The following is a 17,365-nucleotide window of genomic DNA, read 5'->3' on the forward strand; positions in this document are numbered from 1 at the left end:
ATCGCACTGAGTTCCGCGGTCATTATAGAAACTCCAGCTGAAATTTTATATTGTGCTCTTGTGGCACTAAATGGATCGAAAAAGGCAGCCCCTATTTTTTTACCGTACTTCGACGCATCAGTGAATATTCTATAAAAATTAATATATTTTCTATTCAATTCTTGAACCACATCAATACGCAGAGCATTGACGTTGTGTGTGTGTTTTGCACCAATAACAGATTCTAAACCGCTGTGCAAGACTTCATGTAATTCAATTTTTGACACCCAAACATCTAATTGAAACATTGGTAATGGGAATGACGACTGAATATGTTCTTCAGAGATTTCCTCATTTACGACAGCTAGCAAAGGTTTTTTCCTTGTCTTAGTCCAGTACCCTCTTTGGCATGAGGCCCGCAACTCCAGAATCTCATCAACCGTGGCGCTATTTGACCAGGTCAGTGATTTCAAGCAAAACCTAGTGGCCAGTAACCATCTACGGAGATGTAATGGCACAAGACATAATTCACTTTCCATCACGTGAATCGGTGTAGACCTGATAAAGCCTCCGATTACCCTTAGAGCTTGGTTTTGAATTTTTTCAAGCTTATAGATGTGTCTGTTGGCGCTATTGTGAAAAAGTGCACTCGCGTAATCCAGTCTACTTCTAATCAAGGAGATGTACAACCTCCGTAGGTGCTTAGGATGTATTCCCCAAGACGCGCCAGCTAAAGTTATCAAAATGCTAAGGTATTTTTGAGTTTTTTCGACTACATAGTTAATGTGCTCTCCCCATCGTAGGTGTTGGTCTAGCAACACACCTAAGTATTTAATAGATTTATCAGAGCAAAGCGGTTGTCCTCGAATTAATAGGTTTACTTGTTGTTTTTTATCACCTTTGCTGAAAATGCAAAACTTTGACTTACTAGCTGAGACCTCTAGTCCTAAACTGTCCAAAAATTTTAACATTGTGTTTAAACTGTCTTGCATTGAGCAGACACTGTCATATAAATTCTTTTGCCTGACATATAACACAAAATCATCAGCATATTGGGAAATTGAGACATTGACTATGTCGTTACAAATCTGATATGTAGCAATGTTAAACAGAAGAGGGGAGAGTGGATCCCCTTGAGCTAGGCCCTTGTCTGTCCACCGCACCATAGAAAGACCGACATCAGGGTCTCTTAGTAGAAGATGCCTCTCGCTCAAGAAGGCCCATAAATATCTACAAAAATTGCCCCCAACTCCTAAGGTATCTAGAATATCAACAACTTTAGAAACCGAAACATTGTTATATGCACCTTCAATGTCTAAAAAACAAGCTAGAGTACAAGTGTTCTTGGCAAAACCCACTTGTATGTGGGATATTAAGCGAGCTAGGCAGTCCATACAGGATAGACCTTTCCTAAAGCCCACGGTATTTCGAGATAGAATCTGGTTGTGTTCTATAAACCATTCCAGGCGTCTCGCTAGCATTGTGTGGAATATCTTAGATACGCAGGACATTAAAGAAATCGGTCTTAGCTTCGAAGTGTTATCTTGACTTGACTTAGGAATAGGTACGACCTGGATAACTCTCCACTGCCTGGGCACCTCACCTGACACAAAAATCAAGTTATACAGTTTTAGTAGAAACAACAATGCTTGTGATGGCAGATTGCATAACACAGCATACGTTATTCCATCTACCCCTGGAGAAGATTTCTTATTTTTTAGACACCTTGTTAATTCTTCTAGCGAAAATTCTACCTCTAATTGTGGGTTCACAGATGTAAACGTCGGTGACTCCTATCGCACGAAATCAGGCGTGAGAGAACGCAACAATTCGACTTTTTTTTCTTCAGATGCAACAACCCTAGAACGCTTATAACCTTTTATCCACTTCATACGATTCCACATGTCAGACGCGGAAGTAGTTTCATCTATACTTTGGCAAAACTCCCGCCAACTCGACGCCTTAGCATTACGAATGAGGCGTTGTGCTTCTGCAACCTTTTCTTGCAGCAGTTTTAGATTAGCAGGGGTCGGATTCCGTCTGAATTTTGCTAATGCTAGTCGCCTTTGAGCTACAACCAAAGACAACGAGGCATTCCAATAGCTTTTGGGTTTGAAATTCCGTGTAGGATCAGTACACATTTTAATTACAGGGATATTAATCGCTAAGGACTTACTGATACCAGTCTCAAAGATGTCATAAGTAACTTGAACATCGTGTTGCGTAGGAATTGGCTGTTTCGAAAGGTATTCTTTTAGGAATTCGCGAAAGCCTGGCCAATCCGCTTTTTTAAAATTTAATCTTTGCTCAAAGTGCCTGATGTCTTGATAATCTAAACTAAACTTTACAATTAGATGATCACTCCCTAAATGTTCATTGGAAACCTGCCAGGCAAAATCAACAGCAATATCAGACGAGCAAAAGGTGATATCTGGAGAGCTTTCCTGAAGTGACCCACTTACGAGTTTAACCCTTGTCGCCTTTCCATCATTAAGAGACACAAAACCATGCTCGATTGCCGAATCAAACAGCTGATTTCCTCTACCGTCACATTTATATGACCAATTAGTATGATGGGCATTGAAGTCCCCTGCTATTAATGATTTATTCGAAAGAGCCGTGAAAATTGAATCCCAGTCGAGTTGAGTTGTTCGCACTGATGAAGGGCAGTACAGTGATACAATATTATTTAAAGAGGCACAGTTTAAAAGCTTAACACATACAATTTCAATACCAGGGTTATTTAATGCAATGTGAAACGACTGGGCCTTGATGGCGAATTAACTTTGTAATAGTAAAGATGAGCAGTTAGTTCAAGATATTAACGTTAAAGGTGAAAACTGCGGAGATATGTTACTATCGTTAGTCTTTCCTTGTATCCGTCCTCTATACGTATACCTAATAACGTGAACTCGCCAACAAGTCGTTCGTTTAAAAGGTTTCAGAAATAAAATTGTTTCTGTGAAAATTCGAGCGGAATACACTTACCCATATCCACTTAGGTGAGAGCGCCTTACGCTTTTCATTTTGGCAAAGATTAAATGTAACGCCTGCCTTAACGAGATCAAGCCCAATCTACGCAGAACCTGGCTAGCGATCTATTTTAGATTACCACCAATAATTTCACAACAATCCATGGAAACTTCGTTCAAAGTTGTGTTGCGTAGAGCTTTGTTTCAGTCTACGAGCTTAATAACTATGAACCAACCTTTTTTGCTACCCAGATAATAAAAGGGAGGTGGCTTGAAAGATTTCAATTTAAATTAACCCTTTAGCGCCGTGCGTGTTAAAGTACGGCGTGCTTTATTTCGTCGCGAATCCGTTTTGATCCCACGCTGAGATTTTACCGCAATTTTATAATCCCAAGCTACGTGATTCGTTTTAACTGCCAAGGAGCAATTTGCCTCGCAAACCCGCCAAATTGCATTATACCCTCGTAAATGTATTTACGCGTACCTACGTGGCACTTGCCACCAAATCCCGGGTAATTTAAGTAGATTTTCATAATTAAATCATTCAACGCCTAATTTAAACGAGTGTGTCATGCATGAAACGAATTATTTCTTCATTGTCTCCATTTAGCTAATGAATAAACAGGAAAGAGTCGTTAATGGGTATCTTAGCGAGAATATATTTGATTATGTGAGTAAATCTGTTAATTACTTCCTTTGTCGTTAAGTTTCTTGTCACGCTCTATGAATGTCCGTAGGTTGGTAGAGGTTAATTTCATTCAAATTGTGATAAGCTATTACCTCGAACACCATGTGTTGATTTCCCCGTTTGGGTTTCACTGTATAAATTTGGTTTCATGTTAGAGCAAGTCCATGTGCGCAAACCTGTGAATTTGCAATTTGCACTTTTAAGGGAAATGAAAACTTTTTATTAAAATTTCCACACACTTTGCTCTTAAGTTAACTCTTAGGTTAAGTGTTTGAAAACTAATTGCTGATTAATCGTTCCGTTTGCAAATTATTTAGGCTCGTGACCCATTTTTTTCATCGATTTAATCATGAAAAATTATGCAACTAATGTAATTAAAACTAAGTAAAACTGTATTAAAGACTATACACGATAAAATCCGGCCACGCATGATCTGGTATATATTTTTACCAAATAGACATATTCAAGCAGTTATTTTAGTTTAAATAAATATGTTTAATTTTTTGTCCAGGGTTTTTTGATAATCTTCGCTCGCTTCCTGCTACAAAGCCATAATTGCATTTATATTTTTATAAGCTGTTTTATGCACATTATGATGTCATCTTACCAAAAAATACTTTTGAAACTTTTCTACTTGAGGTAGTCAGGCAGACTATCTACTCCAAGCAGTGTAAGTCGTTTTTGTATGGGAGGCAGTTTTTTGTCAAAAGGTCGAATTCACCAGTCAGAACTATCTCAATCTAAACAAATTTAGAACGTTAGCTATTGTGAAAATATAATTTAATAAGATACTACTTGGCTTATGTAATTAAAAATAATAAAATGTTTTTAACAGGAGAATTTGAGAGAGGTTGTCAGAAGACCATGGACAATTTTTTTAGGTGAAAATGAAAAATGAAAAAATGAAAAATGTTTATTTCTTTTAAAACATACAGGTTATTTTACAATGGTAAAGATCTCCTAGTAGGTATACAATACCTGTGGCAGGAGATCCTGCTCATCGGTTATGTTACGAGTAGTTACCTATATAATAAAAATAAATGAACAAAAAGTACTTATATTAAGTAAGATTAGAAGCTTATATGAACAAAAAGTACTTATGTTAAGTAAGATTAGAAGCTTAGAAGGTACTGTGGAATATAATATATAATGGTCCAAGTCAGACAACCTAATGTTATATTGTGAAGATTCATATCATGCGTGGCCGTGTTTTATCGTGTACAGTATTTATATACAAGAAATACAAACAACAGTATCCGATATAAATGTAACATGTTAAGTAAAGGCCAAAACGAAACGCTCTCTAAACTCGGCCGAACGGAGCGGAGTGTTTGAAGCGTAGCGAGGGCCTTGCGGTCGCGGTGCTGTTTGCTTCATCTGCATCACAATGTATCCTCCTAAGGCCCAGCCATACAAAGGAAAAATCCAAAATTTGTCATTGAAATTTGAACCTACGGTGTAGGAAATAGAGTTGATTTTGCGTTGTTGGAAAATTGAACGAATCAGAACAAACGAATGTTCCAATTGAATAGGATTCAAATTTCATCGAACTGAAGAGGTACCTACTATAGGTAGGACCTTGGGCCTTAGGAGGGTATTCCCATTTTCTCAACAGCAGTAAATGCTAATGCTGATTGTAAATCTTAACAATAAGATTCTGCAATTTGCACTTACTTTGTTTTAACTGGCTTCATAAAGGACGGTTTTTTTTTCGTTTTATAGTGTATATACTTTATAGTTGGTGTCATTGCCATCAAGTCAAGATTAGATGATGGGGTCCTGTAAAAAGCGTGGGAATTCCACATATATGACTGTGATTCGGATATTTTTACACACTTTTACTAGAAACTTTGTAGGCCTTAAACAAAGATAAGTCTAAGAGTAAATCATCTATTCATGATAGAGATGAAAAACTTCACTTACCTACACCAATTACGTAGTTGTATGCGTTTCCTCACAATGAAATACTCTCACAATAAGATATCGCATTTATATAAATAAATAAAAAAATTACCCCCAGAGTAAGCTCAATAAAGCTTGTGTTGTGGGTACTAGACGACGATAATATATTATAATAGATAGGTATAGATAAATACTTGAATACGCAGAAAACATTCATGCCTCAGGAACAAATAACTGAGCTGAACACACACATAAATGCCCTTACCAGGATTTGAACCCGGGACCCCTGTTTTATAGCTCCTGGTCACTACCGACTAGGCTGGGAGGCCGTTATAAGATTCGTTTTTGATGTAACCTATATGCTAAGCCTGTACAACATTGTTGACAAGACTAAGTTTGCCCGGCAACTTGCCCATGTTTGGGCAAATAACCCCATTGCGCCGACGGCCACAGTCGGCTAGGAATATTTGTCTTCGGGCGGAAACTCAAATTCCAACTTTAGTTAAATTTAAAGTTACTGCCTCTGTTATCAACAGATAACGACTTCAACAGAAGTACAGTCAAACAATTTAATTTCTGTACCACTTTGTACCTTGTCACAGTGTCCATCAATATGAAAGTAGCTGGGGGATCTCAATTATAGTCACTGTGACAAGGTACCAAGTGGCTCAGAAATCAAATTGCTTGACCGTACGTATATAGTCATTACTATAATTATTCTCTTCTTCTTCCTCCTCGGTTTCTCATGGCTGAGGGTCACGACCTCATGAGGTTGCTATTTTGTGCACCAAAGCTCTCCATTTTGCACGATTTTCCGCCTTCCTGATGTGTAGATCCCTGGCAGGCCTTCTTTACAGTATCTACCCAGCGGTTATAATTATACCTAAAGAGAGAAAGAGACAGAAACAGAATGGGTGTTAGTGGATGGCCGCCGAATTTTAAATGCTTTAAACTTTAATAATAATTGTAATATAAAAATCAAACAAAACCAAAATCAAGCCGTGGTTAATATATAACATTTAAAACTTTCGCGTTTTGAACACATATTAAATCACATTTAAAAACGATAGACCCGTTTTTAAATGTGATTTAATATGTGGTTAATATACATTAAATTATGTAAAAAAAAACTACGATGCTAATATCCAGAGAGGAAAATGGAGACTAGGTTTGTATGAAACGGCGGTTTCTCGCGGTAGTCCACTTTCGTCTCAAAGTATTTAGAAAAGACGGCAACGCCTGATATACGGGACATTTACCTATTTATAGTCCTGTTATCAGAAAATGTCAATTATCATCATCACCATTGGCTTTTAACTAATATTTGGACAAAGTTTGTTTTAACTTTTAATCTTTGATAGGACCATATTGGTTCAGATAAAATTATTTACATCACTTCGTAATTACGAGTGTTGATTACGAAATTATGTAATTAAGTTGGTATTTTCGTACTCTTTCAAATTGAAGCATTCACTCGCTTTCCACAACTCAACTAAGTACTCAAACTCAAAACAAAGTCTGTCACCGAGCCTCATAAGCGAACTTGAATGACTAATTCATCATCATTCGCGCCCTCCGGAACATCGTTAAGACTTCGATTTTATTGCCATCATAAAAAGAAGTTAAATTAAAACTTAGTTCCTTAGCAGCGTTTAAATTTGCCGAGCAAATTTAAGCCATTGGAACGTCTCTCGGGAGAGCCGACTTCGCGAACGAAATAAACAAATACGGGAGTTTTGCGACGTTGTTCTTAATTAAAATCTGTGATACTACGTATATTTGTTTGCGTTAGACAATTAATATTTTAAAGAAGAAACACTAGTTTCTTATTATATTAGGTACTTATAATCACTATAAAACACATATCATTTATTTACCGGTATTTTTATTTAAAAAAAACTGCCGTGGAGGACTTAACTTAAGACACTAGTTGCGTTATTCATAAACACGTTACATGCCTCAAAATTAACTAGGTATGAATCGTTTGCAATTCGCATCAAAGATATAGAATATAAATCAACTGATTGAGGCTATTAAAGTTATCATTAAAGATGTAGGCAACCAACGACTGCAGAACAACATCCGAAATATGTTTTTAAATTATTTTTATTTGTCCAAATTAGAAAAAAAAACATACCGAATTTTATTACGGAATATATTGAGCTTGCAAAACACATTAATTCCAAGTTTCGCAAAGGTCTCTACTTGTATACATTATAAAGTGATTTTTGCTATAGTTATTACCTACTTGAACCTTGAACCTTGCTTCATGCGCTCTCTAATACGTCATTCTCAGTTCTGTTATCTATCAGAATACACCATAAAGTTTCATGTCCCACCATTGCCGAGAGGAAATCTTTTAGAATGCAAATGTCTCGCTCATTTCAGCTGCTTTCAAAACTATTTCTAAAAGACTTGGTACCTAACTCGGCATACATAAGCGTGCCCGCTTGCACTCCTTTCTTTCCCACGAGTTATACTGATGAGTTTATGAGAGTATGAGTTTGATATGTATAATATAATATATGGTGTTCTACGTGCATTTAAATAATCAGTTTTTTAACTGTAATTAGTAACAATAAAAGATACAAAAACTAATTTGGTAGTACAATACAACACTCAAATAGATTGCAGTTTGTTTTTTTAAGGTTGACTCAGTCTTGCAGGGTTTGTTTGTGCGAAGCGACTGTTGGTTTTAATCACAAATTTGTCTGTTGTTAAAAAAATTACCAATAAACCTAATGTTTTCAAAAGCAAGTTTCGAGTTTATCCATACTGTTTCAAATCACAACACCCTGTTTACCTATCCGTACCTACCTAAGATTATTAAAGTACAAAATTTGCGTTATTAATAAACGTCTGTCAAATCAAAGACTTCGTTGTTAAACTTGTTAATCGTTTGTCTGTGTTTTTATGTTCTATGAACGAAGGGGTAATATAGGGGGTACGAGTATAGAATATTCTTAGTGAAAGAAACCGGTACGTTTAAGTAGGGTAACGTTGTTCCGGACCGGTTCGGCAAACTTTCCATGTTTGCTCACTTCATTGTAAATTGACACGTGTAGTGTTTACATTTTGAGAAAACTCAGCTGAATATACGGTTTATATCCATCTTCCAAGTGTGTTATTGTGAAATACTTATTTATATGTATAGTATTGTTTCAGTTCTTGTTATTTCCTTTACTAGTGTGAAAATTTCGTTTTGGATTTACTTTAAGAAAGGATTGTTGAAGACCGGACTAGACTAGTGTTTATATAGTCAGCCCATTTTAGGAATTGACGAGGACTTGGGTTTCTTGAATATATTTTGTAAGCTACCATCGTTGTCATAAGTTACCTGATGATGATTCATTAAAATTAGCCTTTCCCGCTCTGAAGAATCGCTTATGCGGGAAATTCTGTATGTATTCCTAGTGTACTATTGTTTGAAAACACGGTGTTGGTGTTTTTCAAACAACAGTACACTAGGTAATTGTTAACGTATTCGATGAGTAGGGTTTGCTTTTCGTTCCAGCGATCAATCGTTGCTGTGTACCTGACTATAAGAAAAAAATACTCCCATGTACGGATTTTCTCGTAAAGGGATTTTGTCGTATTGACCGTAACTCTTAAGTATACTGTTTTGAAAAAACCGGCCAAGTGTGAGTCGGACTCGCCCACCGAGGGTTCCGTACTTTTTAGTATTTGTTGTTATAGCGGCAACAGAAATACGTCATCTGTGAAAATTTCAACTGTCTAGCTATCACCGTTTATGAGATTACAGCCTGGTGACAGACAGAGTCTTAGTAATAGGGTCCTGTTTTTAGCCTTTGGGTACGGAACCCTAAAAATGGATTTCGCCGAGTATTTTGCACCGGAATCGTTTAGCAGAAAACACTGGACACTATATCAATTAATATTTTTAACTAAATTATGTTATTCGCTTTGTTCACATAAACCGCTACAGTAAAAACTGCGTTAAAGCCTGCCTCGGGCTACCACTCCACTAACAAGTGAGCTCCTTCGAGCAAAATATGTTTAACGATTCGAAGCAGGTAAAGTTACGCTGTCGAACTCTGGGTCGCAGATTAAGCGCTCGGATCGAAAGTACTTTATACCGAGTCTCACTTCGGAGTTCGGCATTTATCAACTATCGAACCATGCATTGGCATTTTTCAGCGAACGAACATACACACCCACATACATATTATGCACCCATACTAAGAACTTAATTAATCGCCATCGCTACTGTAAAAACTGAAAGGGTTATAAAACTCTATAATAAGAATAAGCATGGATAAAAGCAGATTATAAGTCGTGTAGTACTTAAAGTAAAAAGTACTTATAGCGTTAACCTTGTTCAACATCTCAAAGAATTTTGCAATGTTTGGAAGTTGTAATAAATTTAGTATTTTTCTTGTAGAAGACGAACGAATCAAACTCGTTCCTAAGAAAGTATTTTGACTATGATGCATGTCCTGACCTGACCTTCGGTCTATCGGCACAGAAATTGTTATTTGTTTTACAAGGGGCCAAAGTTGTTGTTTAACCTCTCGTACTAATATGGATACCCGAGCAAGCGGCATAGTCGACGCGAAATGAAAAAAGACTTGTTTACTTACGCTGCGATCTAAAAAAATCCAATTATCGAGAAATACCATGTGTGTTCGTGATACATCTATATGTATAGAAAGCTAAGAACATGTGCCGTGTTATAGTGTTTACAGTGTTTGAATCGGACCACTAAATCGTGAGTTATAGTGAAAATACTTTTGCTCAAAGCAGAGGATCTTAGCGCCGACCAGCTTAAATCTTATCTACCGCGCGGTTCAGTCATTTACACTGTCACTCGACATTCTATTTCGGACCTTACGGCGTTTATAATAAAGTTCAATTTCATTGAAATAAAATAAAAACAGAAAACATTAAAGATGTTCTGTTTAGGTTGTGAACTTGAAACAGACAGAACGGAGCGCCTATTCTGTAGTCTTTGTCAAAGATGCTATCATTACAGATGTGCAAACTATACATCCGCATTCTTTAGAGAGCACCAAAGCGAATTACAAGCGAGTTGGAAATGTCCTTCGTGTGAACTAGTCACGCGCCGCCCGCGAAGCGACGACACCCCGGCATCGCCGGCAGCTAGGAGACTGCTAGAACAAGCGGCCCTAGAACAAGCGGCCCTAGAAGATACCAATATGTCTTATGATGACAGCAACATAACAAATATGATTGGCGATACTAAGATAATATCACCACAGCAAAATTCAGAGTTCATTTCGTATAACAAATTCAGCCAATTAATAAAAAGCGAGTTGGTAGCTATGGAACAGCGATTAATACACTCCGTTACGAATAATATCAAACAAGCGCTAGTACTCGAATTTAATGCAAAAATAACCAGCTTGGAGCAAAGTATATCAAACAATTCGGCAACTTTGTTTCAAGAAAAAAACAAATTAGAGAAAAATATAAATAATGTAAACATAAATATAAAAAAACTTGAGGCTGAAAACGCAACATTACATGCAGATTTAGAACAGCTAAATAAAAAAATTTCAGAAAAAATTACAGAAAAAATTCAACCAAACACAGAAGAAGCCCAGCACGGAAACTGCATAGTTCTCTATGGGTTAAATGAATACCCCGACGAAAATGAATACAACATAATTGGACGTATTAGTAATATTTTCTATGACATACTAGGCACAGACATAAACGGATTTATCGAAAAAATAAATCGCATTGGCAAACGTGGCTACCGTAGGCCGCTAAGGATAGAATTACTGAGTAAGAGGATGAAAAGATACCTACTGGACAATAAATACGCTTTCAAAAACACCGGGCTAGCAGTATCAGAGTTCATGGACGCGACAGCATTAAGACAACGAAAGCTATTAAAAGACACTTCAGCACATGCAAGAAAGAGAGGACTCCACCCATTCATTAAGAAGGACAAAGTGTACGTGAATGGATACGAGTACACGATACCGACGGAAGAAAACGTAACAACACTAACAACCCGCGCTAGCTCACATAACACAACTGAACAGGCAGAAAAAAACCTAATAAGCCAAGAAGAACCCCATTCCTTTCGAGAATAAATTTTTTATATACGTCCAAAATATGCAAAGCATAAAAAACAAATCCCATATATTAGATCTATTCATAAATAATAACAATATACATGCAGCTTGCCTGTCCGAGACATGGATTTCTGAATCTCAAAAAGATTTAATACAAATTAGCGGATACAACTACGCGGCGGCTTACTATCGTAAACACAGACATGGAGGCGGGGTGGCAATTCTGCTACAGAAACACATCAAGTATAAAGAACGGCCAGACATCGCAGCCTTATCTCAAGAATATATTGTGGAATGCTGTGGAATAGAGATCCCTGAAGAAAAAATTATATTAGTTTGTATTTATAGGCCTGATCGCGAAATAGACAAATTTTTTAAGTGCCTTGATGAATTATTAAATAAAATTCAATGTTGTGAACATAATAAAAATATCATTATAACTGGCGACTTCAACATTAATGTAAATATAAATAACATGTATTCAAAAAAATTAATAGATATTATGATGTGCTATAACCTCAGACAAATAATAAATAAACCAACTCGAGAAGTAAATAATTCAAGTACCTGTATAGATTTAATATTTACCAACATGACAAACTATAATATCGATGTAAAAGACCACGGCATATCGGATCATAAGGGATTATTGTATGAAATTATAAGTAAGAGCGCAAAGACACAATCACAAAACAAACAAGATCAATGGTTTACCTGGGGTAGAATTTTTAGTGAAACTAATATGTTAAATTTCAAAAATTCTTTAAACGACATTGAGTGGGCTAAAATAATAACTAAAAATAATGATACTAATACAAATTACAACGAATTCATAGGTAAATTAAAAGAATGTTTAAATATACATATACCACAAAAGAAAATAAAATTACAATCTAGACATAAACATACAAACACGTGGTTAACTAAAGGTTTAAAAAAATCATGTAAAAATAAACGACTGCTTAAAATATTCATGAATAAATCTAAAAACGACATTATCAATAAATATTATAAAAAATACGAAAAACTCTTAAAAAAATGTATATACCAATGAAATAAAACTATGAAAACGGATTATATCGCGTATATTGAATTTATAATACATCCCGACGTTTCGAACTCTTTACAGCGTTCGTGGTCAACGGGTGACTACCAATCTAAAAAGAACTCATACGTTAAGTATATGGAAAAATCAAAAAATAAAACCAAGTCAATGTGGACTATCATAAAGCGCGTTACAAACAGAAATACAAAAAAATTATACCAAAACATAACTTTAAAACACGGGAGTAATATTTTAGAATCGCCCAAGATAATAGCAGATACATTCAATGAGCATTTCGCAGCTGTGGGTGAGTCATCATCGCGACCGGCGGCGGCGGCACAAGTGACGAATGCATCGGCCAATTCGGCCATGCCAACCGCGCGCCCCGACCCGCTGCCCGAGCGCTCGCGCTCGTCTATTACATCCGCGTTAAATTCCATATTTATACACCATACTACTACTCGCGAAATATATAATATTATAAAAAATATGAAAAATAAAAAAAGCTACGGCACAGACGAAATCCCGCCGGCATTAATTAAACTTTGCGCTTCAGAACTATGCACTCCGATATCTTGGCTAATAAACCAATCCTATGATGAAGGAACATTTCCGGACGCTCTTAAAATATCTCTAATAAACCCAGTTTTGAAACCGGGTGGCGATAAATATGATGTAAGTCAATACAGACCCATATCTTTGCTCCCGGCCCTCTCGAAAATATATGAAAAAACAATGTCAAATCGTATTTATTCTTTTTTTGAAAAATATAATTTATTAGACACCAATCAATACGGATTCAGAAAGAAAAGGTCTACGTTTTTGGCAGTGTACACATTTATACAATCAGCTTTAAATCTAATAGACAAAAAACAATACGCAGTAGGGCTACTATTGGATATGTCCAAGGCATACGATAGGGTATCCCACCCCATCCTACTAAATAAATTATACGCTATGGGAATCAGGGGTATAGCATATCAGTGGATCAAGTCGTACTTGCAAAACCGATACCAACAAGTGCAGATCGAACACTACCACAGAGAATCGAACGAAATTAGAACAGTAAAATCGGAAATACGTCGAACTACTTGCTCTGTCCCTCAAGGATCAGTAATCTCTTGTCTGTTATTTATTGCATATATTAATGACCTACCAAAAACAATAGACACAACATGTATTATGTTCGCCGACGACGTGTCACTACTTTTAAATACTACAAATAGCACGGAATGTACCGACCGCATACGGAAAACTCTTGAAGGCGTCACAAATTGGCTTACCGACCATAATTTACAGATAAATTTCAAAAAAACTAAAATCATTCAATTTAGACCAACTCAGAAACAACCCTTGAAAATTAAACTAGAAATAAACGGTCAGTCTATTGAAGAAGTTAGTGAATTTAAACTATTAGGGATAACGATCGATACTAGCGTTAACTGGAAAAGTCATATTCAAAATGTAAAAACTAAACTATCACGGTTTGTCTATGCGTTAAATATTCTAAAGAGAAACACAAATTTCGAAACAGCGCTAACCGCATATTTTGCATATGCGTACGCGTGGCTCCGGTATGGTGTGGTCTTGTGGTACCCAAGCACTGACGCCAATGATTTGTTCATAATGCAGAAAAAATGCGTCCGTATTCTGACAAACACACGAATACCAAACAGCAGTCGCCCTCATTTCGTAAAACATAGACTACTTACCTTACCGTGTATATATATACTGGAGTGTGCACTTTTTGTTAGAAACCACTCGGAATTGTTTAAAACCAAAGGAGAAATCTGTAAAACTAATAGTAGGTCTAAGAATCAGTTAGCCATACCAAATACCAAGTTAGCTATGTGCAGAAAGGGACCTTATTATCAATGTATTAGAATCACAAATAAACTACCCGACAGTATAAAACAGGAACCGAATGATAAACTGTTTAAAAATACGCTTAAAAAGCTTCTTCTAGAGAAAGCATATTACACAATAGACGAATTTCTAAATGACCAAACACTGAAATAATGCTATGTACTTACCCAAATTGAATTAATTAAATTTTATTGAAATATTATTGTAAACATTTATTGACATTTATGCATTTTCTAAAATGACATATAGTTAATTAACATTAACTATATTGTTTCACATCATTTAAATCTATGTATAAATTAACCTGGACATTTAATATTTAGCATCATTATTTTATTATTTTACTAATTTTCTAAACGAACTTGACATTTAACGTTGCATAAACGTCAATAAAATATAAAGTTATAAATATAGATTTAATTGCTATTTGTATGAGATGCATGTAATTTTACCTAGACTTAAGAAAATTGAGTGCCCTGACAGGGTGTCATGTACCTACCATCCTCAAACTGTAACACCTAATGTATTATGAACATGACTGCAATACAATAAAGAATAAAGAATAAAGCGAAAGATTGTTGAGCGTTGCGAGTGTTTCAAGGCACGAGGGTTAAACAATTTTTTTTCACCACCACAAAAGAGTGAAACACAATTTTTTTCACCACACCAACACAAGGAAAATACTAACTGTAAAATATCAAATAAAATCAAAGCAAATCAATTCAAAATGAATGTCATTAAATATTTATCATGCAAAATCATCATTTAAAAGTTAATTCTACAACATAAGGAAACCACTCAAAATTAGCATTTGGTTTACTTTGCCCCACATGTGGATAAGATGCAATTTTCTCATCAAGTTTTGAACAATCAAGAGAGCCTTTACCTACCAGCTGTTGTGGTGAAAAAAATATTTTGTAACAAAATGTCTATTAATTTCGATCTGATTGTATTCTATCATTTGTTTCCCAAGGTGGTTTCGCGAGCACCGCGAGCAGCTGACGCCGATCGAGCAAACGCCGCTATGGTCGCGCGCGCACCTGCAGGGCGGGCTGCTGAGCGTGCGCGGCGTGCGTCGCGAGGACGCCGGCCGGCTCGTGTGCTGGCTCAACAACACCGCCGGCGGCGAGTCCGTACACTTCTCGCTCGCGGTCACAGGTACTGAGCGGCCGCTGTGGGCTGGTCGTGCAGTCATAGATTTACACCTAACAAGTATTACCTGTAGCCTGTTATCATGATCATAACAGGCTACAGTCGTCGATTACTGAAAAAAAATTCTTAGTGATTGTCACTGTGGAGCCGGCCATGGCCGTGCAGTGCACTTCATCGATGTAGACCAGGTCTCCGTTCCTCTTTATTTAATATCATATTTGTTATCATCTGGTTTATCATATTCTATGTATGTTAAAAAGAGACACCGCTTTTGAGCAAAACATAGGTATTGTCAAAACACATAATAATATGTAGCTTTAGTCTTATTAATATTGCAAACATGGGAGACGTCCCGAGTTTAGTTAATCTTCCCCCCAATTATTTTAGATATTATTATCAAAGACTGTCTAGGTCTATTGGTTACATTTACTTACGTACCTACTCTTCTCGTATGTGTCAGTAAAATTAGAGTTGGTCCATCAATTATAGGCACCTACACCTGTATACTTAATTCCAACTTAAAAAGTAATTCGCCGTAAGTAGCCATTTTTACCGAAAAACATAAAGTAGTTCGAAGTTTAAAAAACATTTGCAATTTAAGCGAAACGTGCTTTTTATTACTGTAGAAATTTTCACATTAAATATAATCAACAAAGTGATAAATGTCAACATTTAAGCTAAAACTAACATAAAATTAAATTCAACTTCAAAACTATTAGGTACCATCCCATGTTTTATACCCGTGCTAATGTGCATAGTAAGAGAATTCATTTCTCTTATTGCAGAACCTATCTCCGTCCGAATAAAGCCAGAAGCATTGCGAACAAAAATAAACTCGGATGTCATTTTTGAATGCAAAGTCACCGGGCATCCAATCGAGAAGCAATACTGGGTCCACAACGCAAAAGCCGTCAAGCCTAATGAGAGAATTCGGCTGTCGGATGACGGCCTTAGAATACATATCAAGGGTACGCAGAAGGAGGACCAGGGTGTCTACCAGTGCTTCGCTTCGAACAGCAGAGACCAAGCTTATGGCGTAGCGGAGTATTTAATAGACGGTGAGAAATTTACTAATAATGACTTTTAGAGATATTAGACACTATCAGCCTGCAGGAACGTACGCCGTAAAGTTTAAATTACCTACGCCGTTTGACTTTTATTTTGAGGAAAATTTTGTGTCTAGCATCCCCTAAGTATATTAGTGCACATATATTTGCAAAATGTGTGTAGAAAGGAACAAGTTTGCAGCGCTACGTTTCTGTGTTGTTTGTTATGTATTTCGTCGTTGAGGTATGTTAGATTGTGTAATAGAGGTTACAACTTTTGTATGCCTGTACAAAGGTACAGTTTTGCATTTTATGCTCGTCTAAAAACACACACACACACACATGTGGACATTTATTTCAGTTTATGCTCGTCCTCTATATAATGTAGATATATAATCAAATACTACTATAAACGTAAATCATCAAACAAAAATTGCGGAATACGCTACGCACTAGCTGTATTAATTAGAAAATATAAGGCCTACTCGATTTTGTACTGTTTTTATGTTTTTTTTACTTTAGATAGAAAATTTTTTTTTTACCCAAATTAGAATGGTTAAATTTGAAACCGAAATACAAAACTGCGGACACCGCTTTAAAACGTATCGCTAAGCAAATTCAAAGCGAAATAGAGGTTCATTTTTCAGATC

The 17,365-nt window shown here is 36.3% G+C and overlaps 1 protein-coding gene across 1 annotated transcript in view; it reads left to right on the plus strand.

Annotated features, from left to right (window-relative positions):
* The window catches only part of LOC134749660 (cell adhesion molecule Dscam2), a 97,213-nt gene that overhangs the window by 13,242 nt on the left and 66,606 nt on the right, over positions 1-17,365 (plus strand). The window contains exons 6-7 of the mRNA XM_063684676.1: positions 15,491-15,675; positions 16,455-16,727. Of these exons, the coding sequence (XP_063540746.1) occupies positions 15,491-15,675; positions 16,455-16,727 (458 nt within the window). The remainder of the gene's footprint in view (positions 1-15,490; positions 15,676-16,454; positions 16,728-17,365) is intronic.

Source organism: Cydia strobilella, chromosome 18 (genome assembly GCF_947568885.1).
Source record: "Cydia strobilella chromosome 18, ilCydStro3.1, whole genome shotgun sequence".
Classification (NCBI taxonomy): Eukaryota; Metazoa; Arthropoda; class Insecta; order Lepidoptera; family Tortricidae; genus Cydia; species Cydia strobilella.